This window comes from Castor canadensis, chromosome 11 (assembly GCF_047511655.1).
Source record: "Castor canadensis chromosome 11, mCasCan1.hap1v2, whole genome shotgun sequence".
Classification (NCBI taxonomy): domain Eukaryota; kingdom Metazoa; phylum Chordata; class Mammalia; order Rodentia; family Castoridae; genus Castor; species Castor canadensis.
Window position 1 is genome coordinate 34,821,046 of NC_133396.1, and position 20,406 is coordinate 34,841,451.

At 35.3% G+C, this 20,406-nt stretch overlaps 1 protein-coding gene across 1 annotated transcript in view; it reads left to right on the forward strand.

Moving 5' to 3' along the window:
- The window catches only part of Vmp1 (vacuole membrane protein 1), a 108,198-nt gene that overhangs the window by 6,742 nt on the left and 81,050 nt on the right, over positions 1 to 20,406 (forward strand). Inside the window, exons 2-5 of the mRNA XM_020161838.2 lie at positions 11,875 to 11,976; positions 13,431 to 13,566; positions 14,736 to 14,826; positions 15,671 to 15,781. Coding sequence (XP_020017427.1) covers positions 11,901 to 11,976; positions 13,431 to 13,566; positions 14,736 to 14,826; positions 15,671 to 15,781 — 414 coding nt within the window. The 5' untranslated portion in view covers positions 11,875 to 11,900. The remainder of the gene's footprint in view (positions 1 to 11,874; positions 11,977 to 13,430; positions 13,567 to 14,735; positions 14,827 to 15,670; positions 15,782 to 20,406) is intronic.

Below are 20,406 nucleotides of genomic sequence, written 5' to 3' on the forward strand. Positions count from 1 at the left end.
GACTCTTTGCACTTCTTTTTGCTTCCCCTACAGTAATTTTCTCCGTATTTTCATGCCTGTTTTCTAATGTAAGATTTTCAGAGAAAGCTTTGTCCACTATGTTGAAGGTTGTGCACACACACACAAACACATCTATACACTTAACAATTTTCTTTATTTTTTACTGTAGAACTAATCATTATCTAACATGTTTGAATTTTCATCTCTTTTCTGCTACGTCTCTTAGCATCTTTAACTGTGCAACATAGTAAAAATGTTAGGAGAGTAAATGAAAAATTTAACTTCTGTTTAATATATATATGTGTATACATATTTTGGTGGGACTAAGGTTTGAACTCAGGGCTTCGCATTTGCAAAGCAGGTGCTCTGCCTCTTGAGCTACACCTCAGGCCATTTTGCTCTGTTAATTTTGGAGATGGGGGTGTTTCTCAAACTGTTTGCCATCTCATCCTCCCAAGTAGCTAGAATTACAGACATGAGCCATCCAGGCCCAGTTGTTATTTAATATTTCTTTATGCAAGTAAGCCATAATTTATTTCTGGTTCTGACAGTGAACATTTGAGTGATTTCTCAAATGTGTACTAGGCCTCTTCCTTGAGGCTCTGGCAGGCTGAGCTTGTGACAGGAGAGGCAGCCTTTAGAATCTGAAATGCCTTTCAGGTCATTCTCCCATTGTCTTGGCTTCTTTCTGTCTCTACTAGACTCTGTATCGAAAGTTTACTTGGTCACACCCTTGTTTTTCTCTCCTAAATATACTTTTTTATTCTTTGCATTGAGACTGAGAATTTTCCAGATCTTTACATTTTGCTTTCCTTTTGATTATAAACTCCCTCTTTAAATAATTTCTCTCCTTGCATTTTATTATACGCAGTTAAGAGAAGTCTTGCAGCACTCTGATTGCTTCCCTGCTTAGGAATTTCTTCTGCCAAATATTCTAGTTTATTGCTTTTAAATTCCACCTTCCATTAAAGTCCTAGGTCATGGACATAATTCAGCCAAATTCTTAGCCAGTTATAACAAGGATGGCCTTTTATCCTGTTTTGCATACCTTCTTTTTATTTATTTAATTATTTATTTTTTTGTTGTTGTGTTGGGCAGAGGTGCATTGTGGCATTTACAAAAGTTCTTACAGTATATCAAGTATCTCATACCCTCTTTCTTATTTTCATCTGAGCCCTCATCAGAGTAGCCTTCACTGTCCCACTGTTTCAGGAGACCGAGGCTTTCCTTATAGCACTTCTCTTTTGAGCCCTTTGCCAGAATTACCTCTAATGCTCTGTTCACAGCAATCTTGGCCTTTTCTAGCACTTAGCTTCAAAACTATTCCAGCCTTTCTACCTACTATGCAGATCCAAAGTCAGTTCTACGTGTTTAGGTATTTGTCACAGCAACACCCTACTCCTAGTACAAATTTAGGTCTTAGTCCATTTTATGCTGCTATTACAATACCACAGACTGGGTAATTTATAAAGAACAGAAATTTCTTTCTCATAATTCTAAGGTCCAGGCACTGGCATCTGGTGAGGATTGCTCCTACTGTGAATGTTGCATTCTGTAGTCTATAGTGGAGAAATGCTATGTTCTCATACAGCAGAAGACAGAAAGGCAAAAAAGATAAATTCCTTCTGTCAAAACCCTTAATAAGGCTATCTAAACCTGTTCATGAAGAAGCTCTCATGTATTAATCACCTCCTGAAGGCTGCACCTTTTAATATCATATTGGCAGCACCTCTGAAGAGGGGACCTGTTCAAGCTATTGTCTTATATAACCAGGAATAGAATTGTTTGCATAGAAAACATGCCAATATTCAGTTTTACAGGTTGTTTTCAAAACTTTGCTATTGTGTTTCCTACTTTTGTCAAGGGAATACATACGAAAAATGATAGTGGAGTGTAAAATCAAGTGATAGACTACAGAATGGCCACAGATTCTTCTCATCATGATATGTGTAGCCCTGTACAATGTGATTTTACTTCTAGTGTCTGTTTCTCCACCCCTTGATTCTGTACTGGGCCTTGTGACTTGTTTTGACTGATGGGACATTAGCAAGTATAACACAGCATAGACTTAAAAATATATTCACATTAGGGCTTGTTCCTTCTAATTGCTTTTTGGAGCACTGAGCCCACAATGTGGAAAAAGCCCAGGCTAATCTGATGGAAGATAGAACACAATGCAGAACAATACCAGCTGAGTGAGGCTTGCCTTGCTCAAGAGCTGAGCTAGCCCAGTTCAGAACTACCCAACCTAGCCCCCCAGAGTCATGGCAAATATTAAATTATTTTTTAAATCACTAAACTTTGAGGCTAAGATGTTATATAGGGCTGTTGCTTACTGATAGAGAACTTGCCTATCATGTGCAGGGCCCTGGATTAAATACTCAGTTCCTAGCACTGCAAAACAACAACAAACAAACAAAAAACAAAACAAAGCCCAAACTTAATACTAAGATGTTACATAGCAATGGTAATCGATACATACGTTATCATTGTGATTTTCATTTATGTGTTTCAATTGTCAGTGAAGGCAAGTAGGTATCTTTATTATTGGCCACACATTTCCTCTGCTATAAAATAATTCTGTGTATCATTTGCCTATTTTAGTTTTATGGGATTATTTGTCATCTTCATAACATTTTTGATTATATAATCTACTTTTGTCCTTATCGTTTCACTTTCTTTTTTTTTTTTTTTTTTTTTTTTTTGTTGTTGGTACTGGGGTTTGCTAGGCAGGCACTCTACCACTTAAGACATTCTGCCAGCCCTTTTTGTGTTGGGTATTTTCAAGATAGTGTCTGGAGAACTGTTTGCCTGGGGCTGGCTTCAAACCATGATCCTCCTGATCTCTGCCTTCTGAGCCACCGGTGCCCAGCTTCAATGTTCAGTTTTTTAAATAAGACTGTTCAGTTGTACTATCTTTTGTCAAAAGACTTTCCTTTCATCATTGAATTTCTGTGTACTTTTTGTTAAAATTAGTTCTCCCTACATATGCAGGTCTATTTCTGTGTTCTCTATTCTCTTCCATTAATATGTCTGTCTTTTTTACCAAAATCAAACCTTCATGATTACTGTAACTTATAGCAAGTCTTGGAATCAGTTTATGGAAGTCTTCCAACTTTGTTCTTTGTCCAAATTGTTTTGGCTATTCTGAGTTTTTGCATTTCCATGTAAATTTGAATTTAAATCAGCTTGTTAAAAAACTAATCAAGGATATGAAGGGACATATCCAAGGTCTCACAATCTTTCAACTCTAGTCTAACACTCCTTTCACTATTTCTTGACCTTACTCTTAACTCCTCCATCTTTTTTGTTTAAAATGTTTTACTAAGATTGTTGTTATTAGAACAAAAAGATTTAAAAGAAAATTGGGTTTTTCAAGAAGTAACTTTACAGTACATTTTTCCATGAAAATAAAACCATGTATTAACATGATAATAAGATGATTTTTTTTACTTTTTTTTTGTTTCTTTTTGGCAGTATTGGGGTTTGAACTCAGGGCTTCACACGTGCTAGGCATATGAACTTATAGCTTAAGCCATTCGACTTTTTTTCAAGATGGGGCTCACAAACTATTTGCCTATGCTGGCTTCCCCACCACAGTCCTCCTGATATCTTCATCCTGAGTTGCTAGGATTACAGGAGTTAGCCACTAGTGCCCAACCGATTTTTTTTGCATATTTGAAGTTAGTGATGAAGAAACTTTCTTCACCAGGTGTGGTCCACACCAGTAATCCCCTACTGGGAAGGCTAAGGCAGGAGAATCACAATTTTGAGGCCAGTCTGGGCTGTACAAAGAGTTCCAGGCCAGCCTATTCTACATTGCAAGATCCTATCTCAAAAAACCCCCAAAACCTTTAAAACCTATCAGACTCAACAAAGTAGTCCCTAAAGTCTTCTAGGTTATTTCAGTTTTTAATTGGGAATTTTACTTAAGATTTTATTTAATTTAAAATTAGATTGAGTCTAGGGTATAGCTCAATTGTAGAATACTTGTTTAGCATGTACAAAGCCCTGGGTTTAGTCCCCAGCACTGAAAAACATTTGATCTAGAGCAGAGGCCTTTTCAATGATTAGGGCCTGTAATTAGTTGAATATATTTTGTAGTTGCCTAAATTGAGCTGAAATAGTTTTTAGGCCAAAAATGTATACCCTTTTTACCTGCTAACTGATTATTGGGAGATTTAAGGAGATTTTGAATGCTTTTAAATTGTTTCCTAATTTTGAGGTTTTTGTTTGTTTTGCAATGCTGGGATTTGAACTCAGGGACCCCTGAGCCACTCTACCAGCTCTTTGTTGTTGTTATTATTTTTTTTTTCAACATAAGGTCTTGCAAACTATTTGCCTGGGGCTGGCTTTGAACCTGCATCTTCCTGATCTCTGTCTCCTAAGTAGCTAGGGTTATAGGCAGACCCACCTGCACTTAATTTTGGATTTTAATTAGTCTAATTTCCTAAGATTTTAAGAAGTTCAAAATGATTCAAGGAATTTTTTTCTTATATTGCCATTCAAATCGTGGTGAATTTTCAGAAGACACATTCTTTAACTGCCAGAATCATGTGATAGGTACTGTTATCTGGTTCAAAGTCAAAGATGATCAGATAGATTGTCACTTTGATAGTGTGCCTTTGTGAAACTGTATAAAGCCTCACTGGTCAGGCAATATTACTCACTTAGATCGTTTATTCAGTTTCTAAAAGTAAATTGCAATTTTTTAATCTTAATAGTTTTAGGGAAACGTTCAGGTTTTTTTTTGGAGTAACCTGTAACTGAATGTACTAAATAATCCAATTAAGGTTAGATACTTCTGAAAGCAAGAAAGGTTTCTGAGAGGTATAATACTTAAGGCAGCTGTCTTTGTATGTCTTGTATGAGCAGTGTGCTTGATTAAGAAAGATGACTTGATATTTTTGTGAGAAAGTAGAATTCATTTAAATAAATAATTTTCTTCAGTTTTTTTGTTTGGTACTGGGGAGCCAACCTAAGGCCTCCAGCATGGTAGGCAAGCTCTGTACCACAGAGTTACAATCCCCAACTGGGATGACTTTCTTGAAAGGAAGGATGTTCGTTTTGGAATAATGTTGGCCAAGAAAATGAGAATCAATGACTGTTCTTACTTTCTTTTCGTGTTGTTAACTTTTCCAACAATGGTTACTGAGTGAGTTGCTATAATCATACCATCTTTAGATGTTTTTTGTTTTGTTTTGGGGGACTAAGTAATTTAGTTTCATTGTTTTACATTACAAGTGTGGCTAATGTTTAAAATGAATGGAGTATTCTAGTCTTAGCACTGGATGTACAGCTTAGCTTACAATGAAGCTTTGTAAGCTGATTTTAGCAGTGCTTTCTAAGCATTTCTGCCAGAAACAAAAACCCACATTTTGATATCAATCTTTTAAACACTCAGCTCCATTTAAAATCCTCTAGTTACAGCTTTTTAATGTTTCTCATGTCTAGATATGTGTTCACAATGAAAATTATTTAATATTTCAGTTATGTTTCTGTCCTATTTATGTCTTCTGACCTCAACCACAAATTACATTTTTACAAATGTGAAGTTTTGGGTTTTTTTTTTTTTTTTTTTTTTTTTGGCAAACGAAACTAACACACATACCTGTACCCTTGCTACAAAGTAGGCTCCACTGAATGCCAATATATGTTATATCCCTGTTTGAGGAAATTTCAATCTTAAACAGCCTGGAAGTACTTTAGATTTACTCCCACATCTAGGAATCTGACTGACATTATTTCGTGCCATGTTACCAAAATTGATACTGCTTCATTGAACCATAAAAAGTGGCGCTCCTTAAAAATGATTGCTTCATCTTAGTTGCCATATAGGCTAGAGACCTTTTGCCCCATAATAACTTTTAACAGATTTAGTACATCTCAGAATGGTTAGATTGTCTAAAAATAGTTTAGTTTTGTTATTCAACATAACAACATAAGAATTTTCAGATTGTGTGGATGCTTCTGTTACAATAACTATGATAACCAGTTATGTAGGCTTTTGTACTATAAAAGTATAGAAAGCAAGTGCCTGTAAGTGAATACTCAGGATAGTATTCATATGATTCTTTCGGAAATTTGTGACATTCATGAAAAGGGTTTGGAGACACTAACATAAAGTGCCTCCTGTGTGCCAGGCACTATCTGGGGCTCTTACATGTAATTTTTCTTAAGGTAGAGAAGCTAAATTATTGGCAAACCCCCCACCAGAAAACAAAACAAAAACATTTAAAGATGACAAGAAAATGGGATGGGGATACTAACAAATAAGCTTAAGTGCAGAGACTTAAATTACTGATCAAGTAGATATAACTATTGAGTGGTGGTAGTAGGATTTTTTTTTTAAGCCATAAAAAATTTAAACTATTTTGAGCTGGAAAGAACAGAATGAGCTCTGTCTAGGAGTATATGGTACAAGTGAAATACATAGTCCAAGTGCATCTTGCCCTGATCTGACCTCAAATCAATCAGGACACATTGCCAGCTTTCAGATACCAAGTTTTCCTGACCCCAGTGATGAAGATAATGAGTCAGAGTAAAAGGGTGTGTTAATGATAGATTAGGTTGGTCCCAGTTTCAAGTGTTAAATTTAGGTAATTCCCTGTTGAAAACATAGGCAGCAAAGTGCATAGGGTATTTCCTGGCCATGCAATGAAGTTCTTTTAGGATATCTGGAACTTAGTTTGATCTCATATTTCAGATCTCATCCTAAGCTTTGTAGTTTCACATTTTGAATTAAATCAGAAAACATAACTGATAGAATTATTCTAATCGAATCACAAATCACAATCCCAGTTTGCTAAAATTTCAAAGGGAAACATTCTGTAGATTGAGCTTTTGCCTTTCAAAATTCTCAGCAAAATCGTCTTAAATATAGGTTTGAGGAAGAGCGTATGTTGTCTACATTTTTGCATGTTCCACACTATTATTAAGACCACCCAGTATTTAGGGTCTTCCTCTAGATTTGTCACTAAGTGTGACATTATTCAAGTTAGTTCACGTCTGGATTTTTTGTTTATTTGTTTGCTTTTGGGGGATTTTTGGTGGCACTGGGGGCCACACAGGTGCTCTTACCTCTGAGCCACTTAGCCAGCCCTTTGTGATGATATTTTTTCCCAGATAGGGTCTCTCAAACTGTCTGCCAAGGACTGGCTTCAAACTGTGACCCTCCTGATCTCTGGCTCCTAAGTAGCTAGGATTGTAGGTGCCACCACTAGGTTTTTACGTGATTTATAGGAAGAAGATAATCAGGCTATGAGCCTGATTATTTTTGCAGAATATTCATAAAGCAGTCATGTGGAATAGCATTTGCTTTTGAAAGAAAGAGAATTGTCAGTATGGAGAGGTTATTTAAGGCTGAGTGACTAAATGACATCATTAGGGAGAGAGTGTAAAGAGAGCACAAAAAGGAATCTGGCTCCTCCTGGAGCTATCAAAGGAGTAACCAGAGAAATAGAAAGAAAAACAGAGTATTTCAAGGAGAGAGTGATTCCTTGTGTTCAGTGAAGTTAAGAGGTTCAGTAAGATGTGTCCTTTGGATTTGGCAACACGGAGGTCATTCAGTGATCCTGACAAAATACTTGATTTGTCTAGTCAGAAGTCATATTGCAGTGGACTAAACAGATACTTGGTGATGAGGAAGTGGATGCGGGTTGTATTTAGGCAACTCTTTTGAGAACTGTATCTCTAAAGGACAGAAACAGGAAGTACTAATTAGAATAAAGGAGGAAAGACTGATGACACAGAGAACTGAAGGAACTAACTCCCTGAGAAGATAAAGGGGATGATTATATAAAGAATGTATATTGCTACTCTGGCCTTAGGTAGGGAGAGGACACTGACCTATCCGGAAGGAGGAAGAATGCTGACAAGGATGAAGATGTAAGGGTTAGGGAAGTCTCTTTTGTGGTTTAAAAAAAAAAAAGGAAAGAAAAAAAGTCAGTGACTAAGAATAAGAAAGGAGAAAATGGGTAAGACATTTGAGGAGAGAAAACAAGGAGTGAAATAGTTATGAGAGGGAGAGAAAAGGTTTTATTAATAGAATGAGCATCAATATGAAGTTTGAGATTTGGCATCCCAAATACTGACTGGGATCTAAAGAGCATTTGATAAATAAGTTTTGAATGCATAAGTGAATTTAAAGTGGCTGTACAGTCGTATGATTTTTCCCCAGCTATGTTCAGCTGTTCAGCTACATCTTAAGAATATGGATTCCAAAAACATGGCAGTTTTGCAGACTTTTGCAGTATGTGTGGCTGGAGAGATGTTTTCAAGGGAATTAATTTTTTAAAGTGAGGAATAAAGTAAGATCCTTTAGAAAAATGCTTAAAATACAAAAAAAAAAGCAGTTTTGGTGCTTTTTGTAAGCATAACTGTTTAGAACCCCTGTGGTTCTTTTATTTTAGTTTGGTTTTTAGGATGATCATAACTATCTTAAATAGGCAAAGTGCAAGTAAGTTTTGATGCTTTTATTTAAAAAAAACTACCTAACTGTTCAGAACCCCAGTAGTTGTTTACTTTGCTTGTTGGTATTATATTATGATTCCTTCTTTGGGGAATGGCAAAAGTTTTTAAAAATTTTTTTGTTTTTTGTTACTGGTTTTGAAGTACTGGAGATTAAAATCAGGGCTTCAGGCTTACCTACCATTTGAGACATACACCCTAAAAAGTTGTTTTTAAAACTGTGGGTTAATTTTATTTGTGAAGAAATAGACTGATTAAACAAAAATAACGTAGTTCCCTATGTTGTTTCTTACAAAACAAAATTCCAGACTATTATTTTATGTTTTCTAAAGAGAATTTTTGAGAAGGAAATGTCAGTAGGCTGTGCTTTTTTAGTACATTGTGTAAGAACACATTATTTGCTCAAATAAAAATGCCTGTTGTAATATCTTAAAAACAAAATTGTTAAATAATTATGCAATACCATTATTATTTCATCAACCTCAAATGGACCAAAGTTATTTTGAATAAAAGTCTTTTATCTCTCAAAGATGGCATTATGGGAAAGAGTAAATAGGGGGAAATGAGTTCAATTATCACAGTATTTTGGGGGAGGGTAGGAAGGTTGCTTCATACCCTTTTTGTGCCTTGTTTTTCCTTTCACCATGAATTAATTAGATTTTACTTATTGTGATGTAGGTGAATGCTTGTTCATCTCCAAAAGAAATTGTTTACAGGGTTTGGCTGAATATGAGCCCACAGTTTTAAATATTTACAGAACAAGTTAAGGGACTGGAAGGTAGTTCTTTAACTCCTTTTTATGGGTCTATTTCAAATATCCTCATTTGAGTTTATTGAAAAAACCCAGATTTGTGGGGTAGATTGCCATTTTGTAAAACTGTTGTGATACTCTAATCTTACATGTTTTCACGATAACTTTGTCTTCTATTGTAATTTCTCTGGCTGCATTGTCTTTTGACAGTTTCCTTAGAAGTTTGACTTAAGTTAGTAGACTCAAACTTTCAAGCTTCTATGAACTTGGTTTTTTGTGTGTGTGTGTGTTTTTGGGGTTTTTTGGTGGCACTGGGGATTGAACTCAGGGCCTCATGCTTGCTAGGCAGGCATTCTTAAAGCTTGAGCTACTCCTCCAGCCCTGAACTCTTCTCTGTTGCCCTTTGAGCTCCAATAATACATATTTCCTCATCATCTTCATCATTGTAACTAGTTTATATTAAGTTCATATAAAAGATGAGGTGATATGTTAATGTTTTGCATACATTCCCTTTAATATTCATGACAACCCCTTGATGTGTGCCATATTATTCCTATTTTACAAATTAAGCTGATATTTGGAGAGAGTTATGAACTGTCCAAGTTCATACAACAGTTACTTCTCAAGCGTAGATATAAACCTAGTACTATTAAACTCTAAAACCTCTTCTCTTCCCACAAAATTATACATTTTCTTTCCATCTAATCTTATTTTAAAAATTATTTCATTCTGTCTAATTGATCTCGTGTGGTCATTTGGCTTTCCTACCAAACTGACTTTGTTGAAGATTATGACCTTATCTTAATCATGTTTATAACCTCACCTCAGTGCCTGTTAGAGACACTAGTGGAATGAGTAACAGTGGCATTGCTGATAGGGTAACAATGAGGTACATGCCATGGAGTTGTTTTTCTGGTTTATGTGGTTTTCAGGTTTACTGATTCATGTGCCTCCTACCCTTTTGATGTATTGGCATTTACAGATAGCATATGTGAACACACAAACATCTGTTTTATCCAACTATCAATCCTGTAAGCATGGCAGTTATTGTCCTCATTTTGTGGATCCAGAACATCAAAGCATAAAGAAAATGAAACTTGCTCATGATCATACAAGTACTCTGGGATGCAAATCCAGATTTTCATAATTTAAATCATATAATCTACTCCAGGTTATATTAATGGAAACCTGTGCTTATTTATTGCTCATTGAGAAATCAAGGCAATAAAACAAAGGTGGCCACAAATGGTTGTATCTAAAAGAAGAGACTCTCTGTTTAAGTAATGAATGTATGCTTTTATTTGATAATTAAGAGCCAGGCATGGTGGTACACACCTATAATCCCTGCACTCAGGAGACCAAGGCAGAAGGATCAAAAGCTCTGAGACCATTCTGGCCTATATAGTGAGCTGGGGGAGCCAGCCTAGCTACATAGTTAGACCCTGCCTCAAAAAAACATACATGTGTGTGTATGTATGTGTGTTAATAGTTTATTCAAGAATAAACTAGCCGAGCACCCATGACTCAATGCCTGTAATCCTAGCTACTTGGGAGGCTAAGATCTGGAGGATCAAGGTTCAGAGCCAACCTGGGCAAATAGTTGGTGAGAATCCATCTCCAAAATAACCAGAACAAAGTGGGCTGGAGGTGTGGCTCGAGCTGTATGCCTGATTTGAAAGCTTGAAGTCCTGAGTTCAAACCCCAGTTCCACCAAAAAAAAAAAAAAAAAGTAATAAAATAGCACCAACTAATAAAACCCATGACCATTTCATGTTCTAATCAGCTAAGGAGAAGTCTATCATGATTCCTCGAATTTAAAGTCTTCAGTTAATATTGTTCAATTAAGGGACTAAAGTTCAAACCCAAGTGCCACTAAAAAAAAACAAAACAAAAACCTGAAGAATGATACAATCATAGGCAATCTTGTATTTTATGGATAATAATTATTTACATGTTAGTTATGATAATTTAAAGTAAAAATAGACTGGGTGTATATTTCAGCGATATAGCACATACCTAGCATGTACAAGGCTGTGGGTTTGATTCCCAGCACTGCAAAAATAAAAAATGTATAAAGTAAAAACACATGTAATATGAAGTATGATATAAAGTACAGCTAACATACTTTAAACATTTAAAATTTTATCTTCTATGCTCATACCATTTGATTCAATAGAATTGTTTCCTAAATAAAACTGATCTGTGGTTTTGGATCTATAAGGCAACATTTGTAACATCTTTGCTATTGTAATCCATTTTCTCTAATAATGTTTAAAGGAATATGAGAGATTAAGAATGATAGATCAACTTTGAAAATGCATGATATAATTTATGAATTAGAAGGATGTTAGACCTATAGCTTATCAACATTTGCAGGTGCTAGTTCTTGACATCCTTACTCTGTGAACAAGTTGCCTCCAAATCTTACTCTAGAAAGTCACTGGAATAACTGTCTCTGTTGTATTCTATTGAATTTCTATATGAGTTGTTCTTCAACTCTTGGTCACAAAAGCAAAACATATATATGTATATAAAAACATACTGCACAAATAGCATGTGACATACTATTGCCATTCCTGTATTCAGTTTTATTCACTCTCAGCTGCATTGCAGAAGAATGTAACATATTGCTGAATTTTATTTTGCTGCATTAGCTCCTCAAACATTACTGATCTATGAAATGGCAGAGAATGGAAAAAATTGTGACCAGAGACGTGTAGCAATGAACAAGGAACAACATAATGGAAATTTCACAGGTAAAGTATAGATGATGACAATAATAGCAAATCTTAACCAGGTAGTTTCTCTTCTGAGAACTTTGTATGTACCAACTTTATACTGGCGCTAAAAAGTAAGTACTTACTGTTCCCCATTTTACAGAAAGTAAAACTGACACACAGAAATATTAATTTGATCAAGCTCACCTAAATGGCACATGACAGAGCCAGGATTTGGAGCCAAGTAGTTTGCCTCCACTACTTGGAAATCTAAACCAATTTGACCCATAGTATGATGCTGTTTATATAACGCCCTTCATAGAAGGTGGACCAATTTAGACCTACTCCAGTAATATACAAGAATAGAAGCATGACTAGGTGTGGTGTAATCCCATCTACTCGGCTGTTGGAGATGGTGAAGATCGGGGTTTGAGGCCAGCCCAGGGAAAAAAGTTCATGAGATTCCCTTCTTAACCAAACAGGTGGTACGTACCTGTGGTCTGTACTGAAAAACAACTAAAGCGAAAGTGCTGGGTACATGACTTAAGTGGTACAGCTCCTGCTTAGTCAGCATGAGGCCCTGAGTTCATACCCAGCACCACCAAAGAGGAGAAGCTTGTATTTTGACAATAAAATAATTGCAAAAATAATATAAAGATTGGCCATAAGCACCTAGATGAGACTTGTCATTTCCCAAAATCTGTAGTTCTAGTTAGTACCATTTGTTTAGGACATGCTTTCTAAAAGGTTTTTACATGTTAGGTGAAGGTATTGAATTGGCAATGGGCAGCCTGGTTTGAGGAGTTTCTTGTTTGTTTTGCCTCAGTTCTCTAACACCGATTTAAAAGTGGTAACTATAGGACTAGGATGAAGGTTAGTGGTAGAGCACAGGAATAGCATGCATTAGGGTCTGAGTTCAATCCCCAGCACTAAAAAAAAAGTGACAATTATAATACATTTCTTTTTGAGCCAGTAGGTGTTTCTGAGTTTGGACTAGTTGACATTTCTTAAGACATTAGGACTTGCTGTTTACCTGGCACAAGGGTAAAACTCTCTTAAGAACTCATACATGGTACCATCCCTCTCTGAGATGGCCGAAAGGAAAACCCTGCAAGGTTGCCACTAATTGACAGGAAAGAGATAGGCAGATCCACAGACAAATGAAGTGCCATTGATGCTTAAGTTATGGGAATCTACCACAATCCTTGACTTTCTGTTACACATTTCAAACACATTTATAATGGGTCGTGCATGTTAACTAGAATTGTGTTCCAGAAATTGCCTTCTGTAGAGAAGGGTTGATCTCAGTTTAAGACTTGAACTGTTTCAATTTGCATGACCCAAATGTAAATCATGTTGTTTCTAGTTTTGAGATTTTATATGCAGTCTTTCAGGTGTAGGATAGGAGGGTGGATAAATTTTTGAAGTGGTTTGAAAAGGGGAGCATAAAATGTTAGGAGTACTGTTTTAACTTCCATGCTATTGTTTTTCAGACCCTTCTTCAATGAATGAAAAGAAGAGGAGGGATCGGGAAGAAAGACAGAATATTGTCCTGTGGAGACACCCTCTCATTACCTTGCAGTATTTTTCTCTGGAAACCCTTGTAATCTTGAAGGAATGGACCTCAAAGTAAAGAATATTTACTACTTTTTATATAAACCTTTTCTAATTTTAGTAATCCTCAATCATCTCCTACTCTCTGCCATCTGCTCCATAAAATAGATTAAATTTAGATTGTTATCATAGGAGCATATTTATTCTCCTTCCTATAGTTTGAAAAGAAATAGATGAAGGAATTTAGTTTGAAGAAAAGTACATTGTTATTTGCTCAGTGGTTTGTTAGAATTGACCACTATCTCACGTTGAATATTGAGAGAACACTGAAAATATGATGGTGGTTTTTCTCCTGGTTTTACCTTCAAGAGAAATGAGGCCTGAGTAATTAAATACATTGAGTCTGTACCTGCACAAGGTTCAGGATACATGGCACTTGTACTGATAACTTGAGCCAATGAAAAAGGACTCTGCATGAAAATGTTTCAATCTTTAAACTTAGTACTTATAAACCCTGTTTCAAATATCGTAGTGAGCAAGTTGAACTTTCACACATCTTATCATTTTCTTGCTTGCCCTTCCAAATTATCTGTACTATTATCATACATGTTTTTATTATGCTTAAAGTTTATAAGACATTTTTTAACATTCTTCAGTACATTTGAGTCCTACAGCAACTCTTTGAAGAAAGTAAAACAAATATATGATTATTATGATTTTAAAAGCAAAAAATAAAATCAGAAGCCGGGTTTTCGTAGCTCATGCCTGTAATCCTAGCTACTTGGGAGTCTGAGATCAGGAGGATCATGGTTCAAGGCCAACCCTGGGAAATAGTTCTTGAAACCCCCATCTCCAAAATAACAAGAGCAAAAATGGATTGGAGGAGTGGCTCAAGTGGTAGAATGTCTGCTTTGCAAGTTGAGTTCAAACTGCATCCTATAAAAAAAAAAAAAAATCATATTGGCTATGGGTCTTGCTAAAAAAGGGCAACACTAAGGATCTGTATGCCAGATCCTTTGATTTGAAAGTCATCGCTTTTTCTGTTATACTATCATTCCTCTCCAAATTAGAATTTCCTTCCTCTGGGGAAGGAAAAGGCTTTGATGGGGTTTATCTTGCTGTGTCTCTTCCCTTGAGCCCTTTCTGCACCCCAAAGTCTGCTTCAACAAATTGTTTTCAGGATGGTAAATCCTGAAAGTGATGTAAATGTGCTATTTTATTTTTATTCTTTAATTTTTTTTAAGATTATGGCATCGTCAAAGCATTGTGGTGTCTTTTTTGCTGCTGCTTGCTGTGCTTATAGCTACGTATTATGTTGAAGGAGCACATCAACAGGTAAGAGATCTAGAGAGTCTATTTCTGGTGTTCCACGTTCTGTTGTCCCCAAAAGTTTCAAATAGGACATAGGTGAGTTTTACAGAATTTCTATCCTCGGTATTTTAAGCCTTAGTTTTGTATTTTTAATTTATCTAATAACTGATATCTCAATGTCGTGTAAGGCCATAACAGTAAAAATATTGTTACACTGCTTCATGACTGCTCAGCATTATATTTTGTATTATGATTTCTTTTTACCTGCAAAGATTTAAATGTAATTTTCTTGACTTTCTTTAGTCAAGACAGCATGAATCCTTTCATCTCTGCCAACGTTTTTGTGTTATTTATAATGTATTTTTATGATCCATCCAGATAGACAGGACTTGTTCTAGGTTCAGGGTTTGGTTTTATTTGTATGAAAAAACAAGTTCATCTGCCTGTTGACTGTAAGTGCATTACTGTTGGGAAAATAAAGTTGTTCAGCCTCAAATATTTAATTCCCATTTGTTAATCAAAAATGTATTTTTGTTCACAAATATTATATAATTATCCCTTTCTTACCGCTGTGTATTGTTTTCTTAAAGTTTTATAAGTTTTAAATAGCTTTAGTTTTTCATTCTTGTAATTAGCTTGCTAGTAATTTGCTTTTTTCCTGTCATCTTTTTTCCAGTTAGGTAAATATTTTGTCATCTTTGCTATGGAATACTAAAAAATTAGGCCTCTTCTTCAAGGAGTTTTTAGTCTTCTACCTAATTTTAACTTCCTACCTAATTGGAACTTATTCCTGTTGTTATGGTGGTAGTGTGTACATAGCACATGTCTGTAGAATTCAGGTTTTCACTTCATCCTTTTTGTTTTTCAGTATGTGCAACGTATAGAGAAACAATTTCTTTTGTATGCCTACTGGATAGGCTTGGGAATTTTATCCTCTGTTGGGCTGGGAACAGGGCTGCACACCTTTCTGCTTTATCTGGTAAGAATAAATTTAATGAGCAAAAATGAAAGATTTTCTTTTTATTGGTGCTTTTTCTTCAGAAGTTAAAATTCTAAGATTTGAATTTAAATAACCTTTGTATTTTGTAACAGTACTAAGTGTAGAATTTAGAATTTTGTTTTGACTTTTCTTTAGAGCCAAAGATTTAAAAAGAAAAGAAGACCAAACAATTAAATGAATTAGGTTGTTTATTTAAATTAGTTCAGTCAGAAAATTTTTTTCCTTGTAGGTTTTGGAATAATGATTCTCTTGCTTATAACCGTTGCCTAGTGGAAGTTACCTTTTTAGAAGTGTTTAATTATAGTTGATGATACACTAAATGGTCACCTAAAAAATTATTGTATTTCCGAAAATACTATATACTTAAATTGTAAGAGTTGCCTCGATTTTTCAGTTTATCAGTAAGCAATTTCATTTATTTATAGATATAACTGAAAGGTTCTAACTTAAAATTCTAATGCCCTGAAAGTCCTCGTCTGTTCTTTAAACATTACAAGGAAGAGTTAGTATTTTTTGGATCCACATTACATTTAATGAACACCAGCAGAAAAAAATGGTTAGTTTGGGCTGCCATCAAATTTGTAAATGGATTTGAGATCAGTATAAGTCTAGTAGTTTGTACAGATTACATATTTAGCTAAAAAAGAAAAGTTAAATAGTGTTTATGAAAGAAAAGTCATGGCCATCTAGTAAGTCAATGAAAGAAAAGTGAATTTATTCTGTCTGTGGCTTAAGGATAGTTGGACCACTAGGTAGTTGGTTTCTGGTAATTGTAATGGTCAGAAATGGTCTGTACAAATAGGCATTTTTTTTCTGGCAAAAAAAAAAATGCCTGTGATATTCATCACATTCTCTAAAAACTATAATCTATAAGAGGTTTAAAATCACTCTTCCCGAACTTATTTTTCCTAAGTGTGTCTATATTTGGCCTCCACTAGGTGGCATAGCTAAGACAAACAATATACTGTACAGTATTTAGAGGTTCTATTCTGGATAAATATATGTGTGTGTGTAGGACAACTTCACTCCAAAAACAAATGGCTCAGTTTAGACAGATATTGCATTATTTATATTTATGCCTACAAAATTTGCCTACATAAGATCAGTCAGTGCATGTGAGTGCAAATGTTAACTTTGTTTCTGGACTTATCAGCCTTGTTTTCTATTGTGACCTGCCTATTTACATGCAGGACATAACTCATAGCATGCCTAGTGGCCCAGTGTCAGGTATAATGATAGGTATAATTCCATCCTTTAATACTGAAGAATATGCAGGGCAGGAGTTGTACATCAGTAGTAAAGGACTTGCCTCTACCACTAGAGGGCTTAGTGGTGCAGGGTCCTGGGTTTAATCCCCAACACTGAAGGAAAAAAAACAATATACAGAGGTTCCTGTCATGAGAAGAAATAGGGAATATTTAGAATATTCAGAGAATAACTGGGTTGGAATGTACTCCAATATTAATACCTGTGATATCAGGCAAATTTCCAAACTTCAGTTTATTCAACTGTAAGTGGGGATGATAATAATAGCACTATCTTATAAAGCTTTTTTGAGGAATAAATGAAATAAAGCATGCACATTTTTCAGCACCGTGCTAGTACATGTAAGGTGCTTAGAGTCTTATTTCTGCCTAGAATTCCTAATGGCTGTGGAAGCAAACTTAAGTCTGGAGGAAAATAAAATCCTAGGCTTAACATTACATGTATATTTTTGTTATGTAAAAAGTCTAGTACTCAATCAAAAGTAATTAGGGCTGTTGGAGTAGTTCAAGAGGTAGAGTGACTGTATAGCAAGTATGAGGCCATGAGTTCAAACTCCAGTACCACCAAAAAAAAGAAAAATAGTAATCAGATATGTGAGGACATAAGTTAATATAATCAAAAACACAGGCAAGCAAGAAAACTGGTCTACAGAGTATTTAATGGAATTATTAACATGTACTTTAATCCAAAATTAATGTGGTCAAAGAAATAAACAACCAAGTTTGATGATGTTGACAGAGTTGGGAACTGAGGAAGAGCCAAGTGGAAATTCTAGAATTATTTTAAAAGAAAAAAAATGTGAAGTTAGGGCTGATGGTATGGCTCAAGTGGTAGAGCGCTTGCCTAGGAAGTGCAAGACCCTGAGTTCAGTCCCCAGCATCAGAAGCAAACTGAGATTAAGAACTTGTTTAAGAGAAAACTAACAAAACTGATAAATAGGCCAGTGAAAAATGTCCAGCACAAAGAAGTCCTAAGAAGACTGATTTCATGCTGTCATTGAGAAGTAATCTAAAGTGCTAAAGGAAATGCTAGCAGAGGATTTTTTTTTTTTTTGAGTTTGAACTGAGCTTTGTGCTTGCTAGGCAGATGCTCTACCACTTGAGCCAAACCCCAAGCCCCCAGCAGAAGATTCTGTACTAAAATATCCCATGAGCAATATAAAAATAAAGATATTTGCAGAAGAACAGAAACAGAATTTGCCACCAGCAGAATGCTCTAAAGGAGAGTCTAAAAGACATTCTCCGTACAGAGGAATGGAATTAGAAGGAAATCCAGAGATGAAGGGACGAAGAGTAAGAAAAGAGTAAATATATGGGTATATTTAACTCAAGATTGACATTACTAAACAATATTGATAATGTCTTCAGAAATTTGAACTATACTGAGAAAACTAAAAGATAATGATCTACAAATCAGATGTGGAGGAATTGAAACTTAATTATCCTAAGGGTTTTTCATTGCCCTGGAAAAAGCAAAAATGCAAATTTATATAGAACTTTAACAAATAAGGATTTATATTATAATCTTTATGGTATGCACTACAAGAGCATATAACTATCAAGCTAATAGAAGGAAGTAAAAATTAAATATTTTTTAAAAAGCCAATCCAAAAAAAAGCAAGCAAGGACTATAGAACAGGTGGAAGAAATAGTAAGCATTTTTGATAGATTGAAGTCCAAATATATACCTAATAACAGATTGAAATATATAAAGCAAAAATTTATTGAACTACAAAAAGAAAGGGATAACTCTCCAAAATAACAGAGTATAGCAGAGTTGCTGCATAGATCAACATATATATAACAGTTATATTTCTATTTAACAGAGTAAACATTAGTCAAAACTCTTGTTATTTTTCTGTAAATTGGCAAGCTGATTATAATGTTTTTTAAGAAATGCAAAGCATATCTAAGAAACTTAAGAAAAATACGTTAGAGGAACTTTACTCTGTGGCTATCTTTGTAAAGTACTGTAATACCACAGTACTTTAATTACAGATGCTTTGTAAACCATGACAACCAATATAATATGTCCTCTGTTGTATGTTACTTTGTGGGGGGAGGACAGAACTGGGGTTTGAACTCAAGGCCTTTTGCTTTCTAAATGCTCTACTGCTTGAGCCACACTTCCAGCCATTTTTGCTTTAGGTTATTTTTCAGATAGGGTCTTGCAATTTGACTGGGACCAAACTCAGACTGCAGTCCTTCAACATATCCTTTCCTTGTAGCTGGGATGACAGATGTGTGCCACCATGTCAGGCTTCTTTTGTTGAAATGCAGTCTTACAAACTTTTTGCCTGGGCTGGGCTCAAATTATGATCCCCCATCTCTACTTGTCAAGTAGCTGGGATTACAGGTGTGAGCCACTGTGCCTAGCCATTTGTTACTGTTTCTTCTTTTATTTTAATTCATGTATTCATATGTGCATACATTGTTTGGGCCATTTCTCCCTCCTGCCCCCCATTTGTTACTATTTCTTGATCTGGATAGTGGCTCTCTGTGTTTATATTAATTGATTATTAAAAACTATATTATGCATGTTAAGCTATATGCATAATGTTCTTCTCTATATGTACTATAGTTGAGTAAAAAGATTCTAAATTTCCTGCTTTAGCAAATAGGTTCTGTTGCTTTAGAATTTTATTGTCATTCTTCATGAGTATATCTGGGTAATATCTGCTATTGGATTTTAGTTTTGTTTGACAATACTCGAGAACCAAACCCGAAGTCTCATGCATGCTAAGCAGGTACTCTACCACTGAGTACCTTGGCCCTTCCATAGTGTTTTTATGGAACTTAACTACTTCTAGAAACAAAAATGTTACATCTAAACCTTTCATTTTTCTGAGACCTTCTTTCAGCTTGCCCTGAAAACAGATGGGCTGCCATATGGTCTCAAAAAAATTGAATTTGGGGGCTAGGGGTGTAGCTCAGTGGTAGAGCACTTGCCTAGCATGTACAAGGCCCAGGGTTCAGTCCCTAGTACCTCAATAAATAAATTTATTTCATAAAATCATCACTAGCTAATTCATTTCAGTTTTCTTCAAAATCCTTAAACAGGTGGCTAGGAGTATAGCTCAGTGGTAGAAAGCATGTTTAGAATGTGCAAGGTCCTGAGTTCAATCCCCAGGGCCACAAAAATTAAAAAATGAAAAAATAAAATTTGGACATTTACTCTGTATAAAACTCTTGAAGTACCATGTGAATTATAAAAGGAATTAAAGTTGTAGAATGAGGATATATACATACATATACTCAGATCGTTGTAATAAAGTGTTATCATCATAGGCCAGGCACTGGTGACTCATGTCTGTAATCCTAGTTACTTTGGAGGCTGAG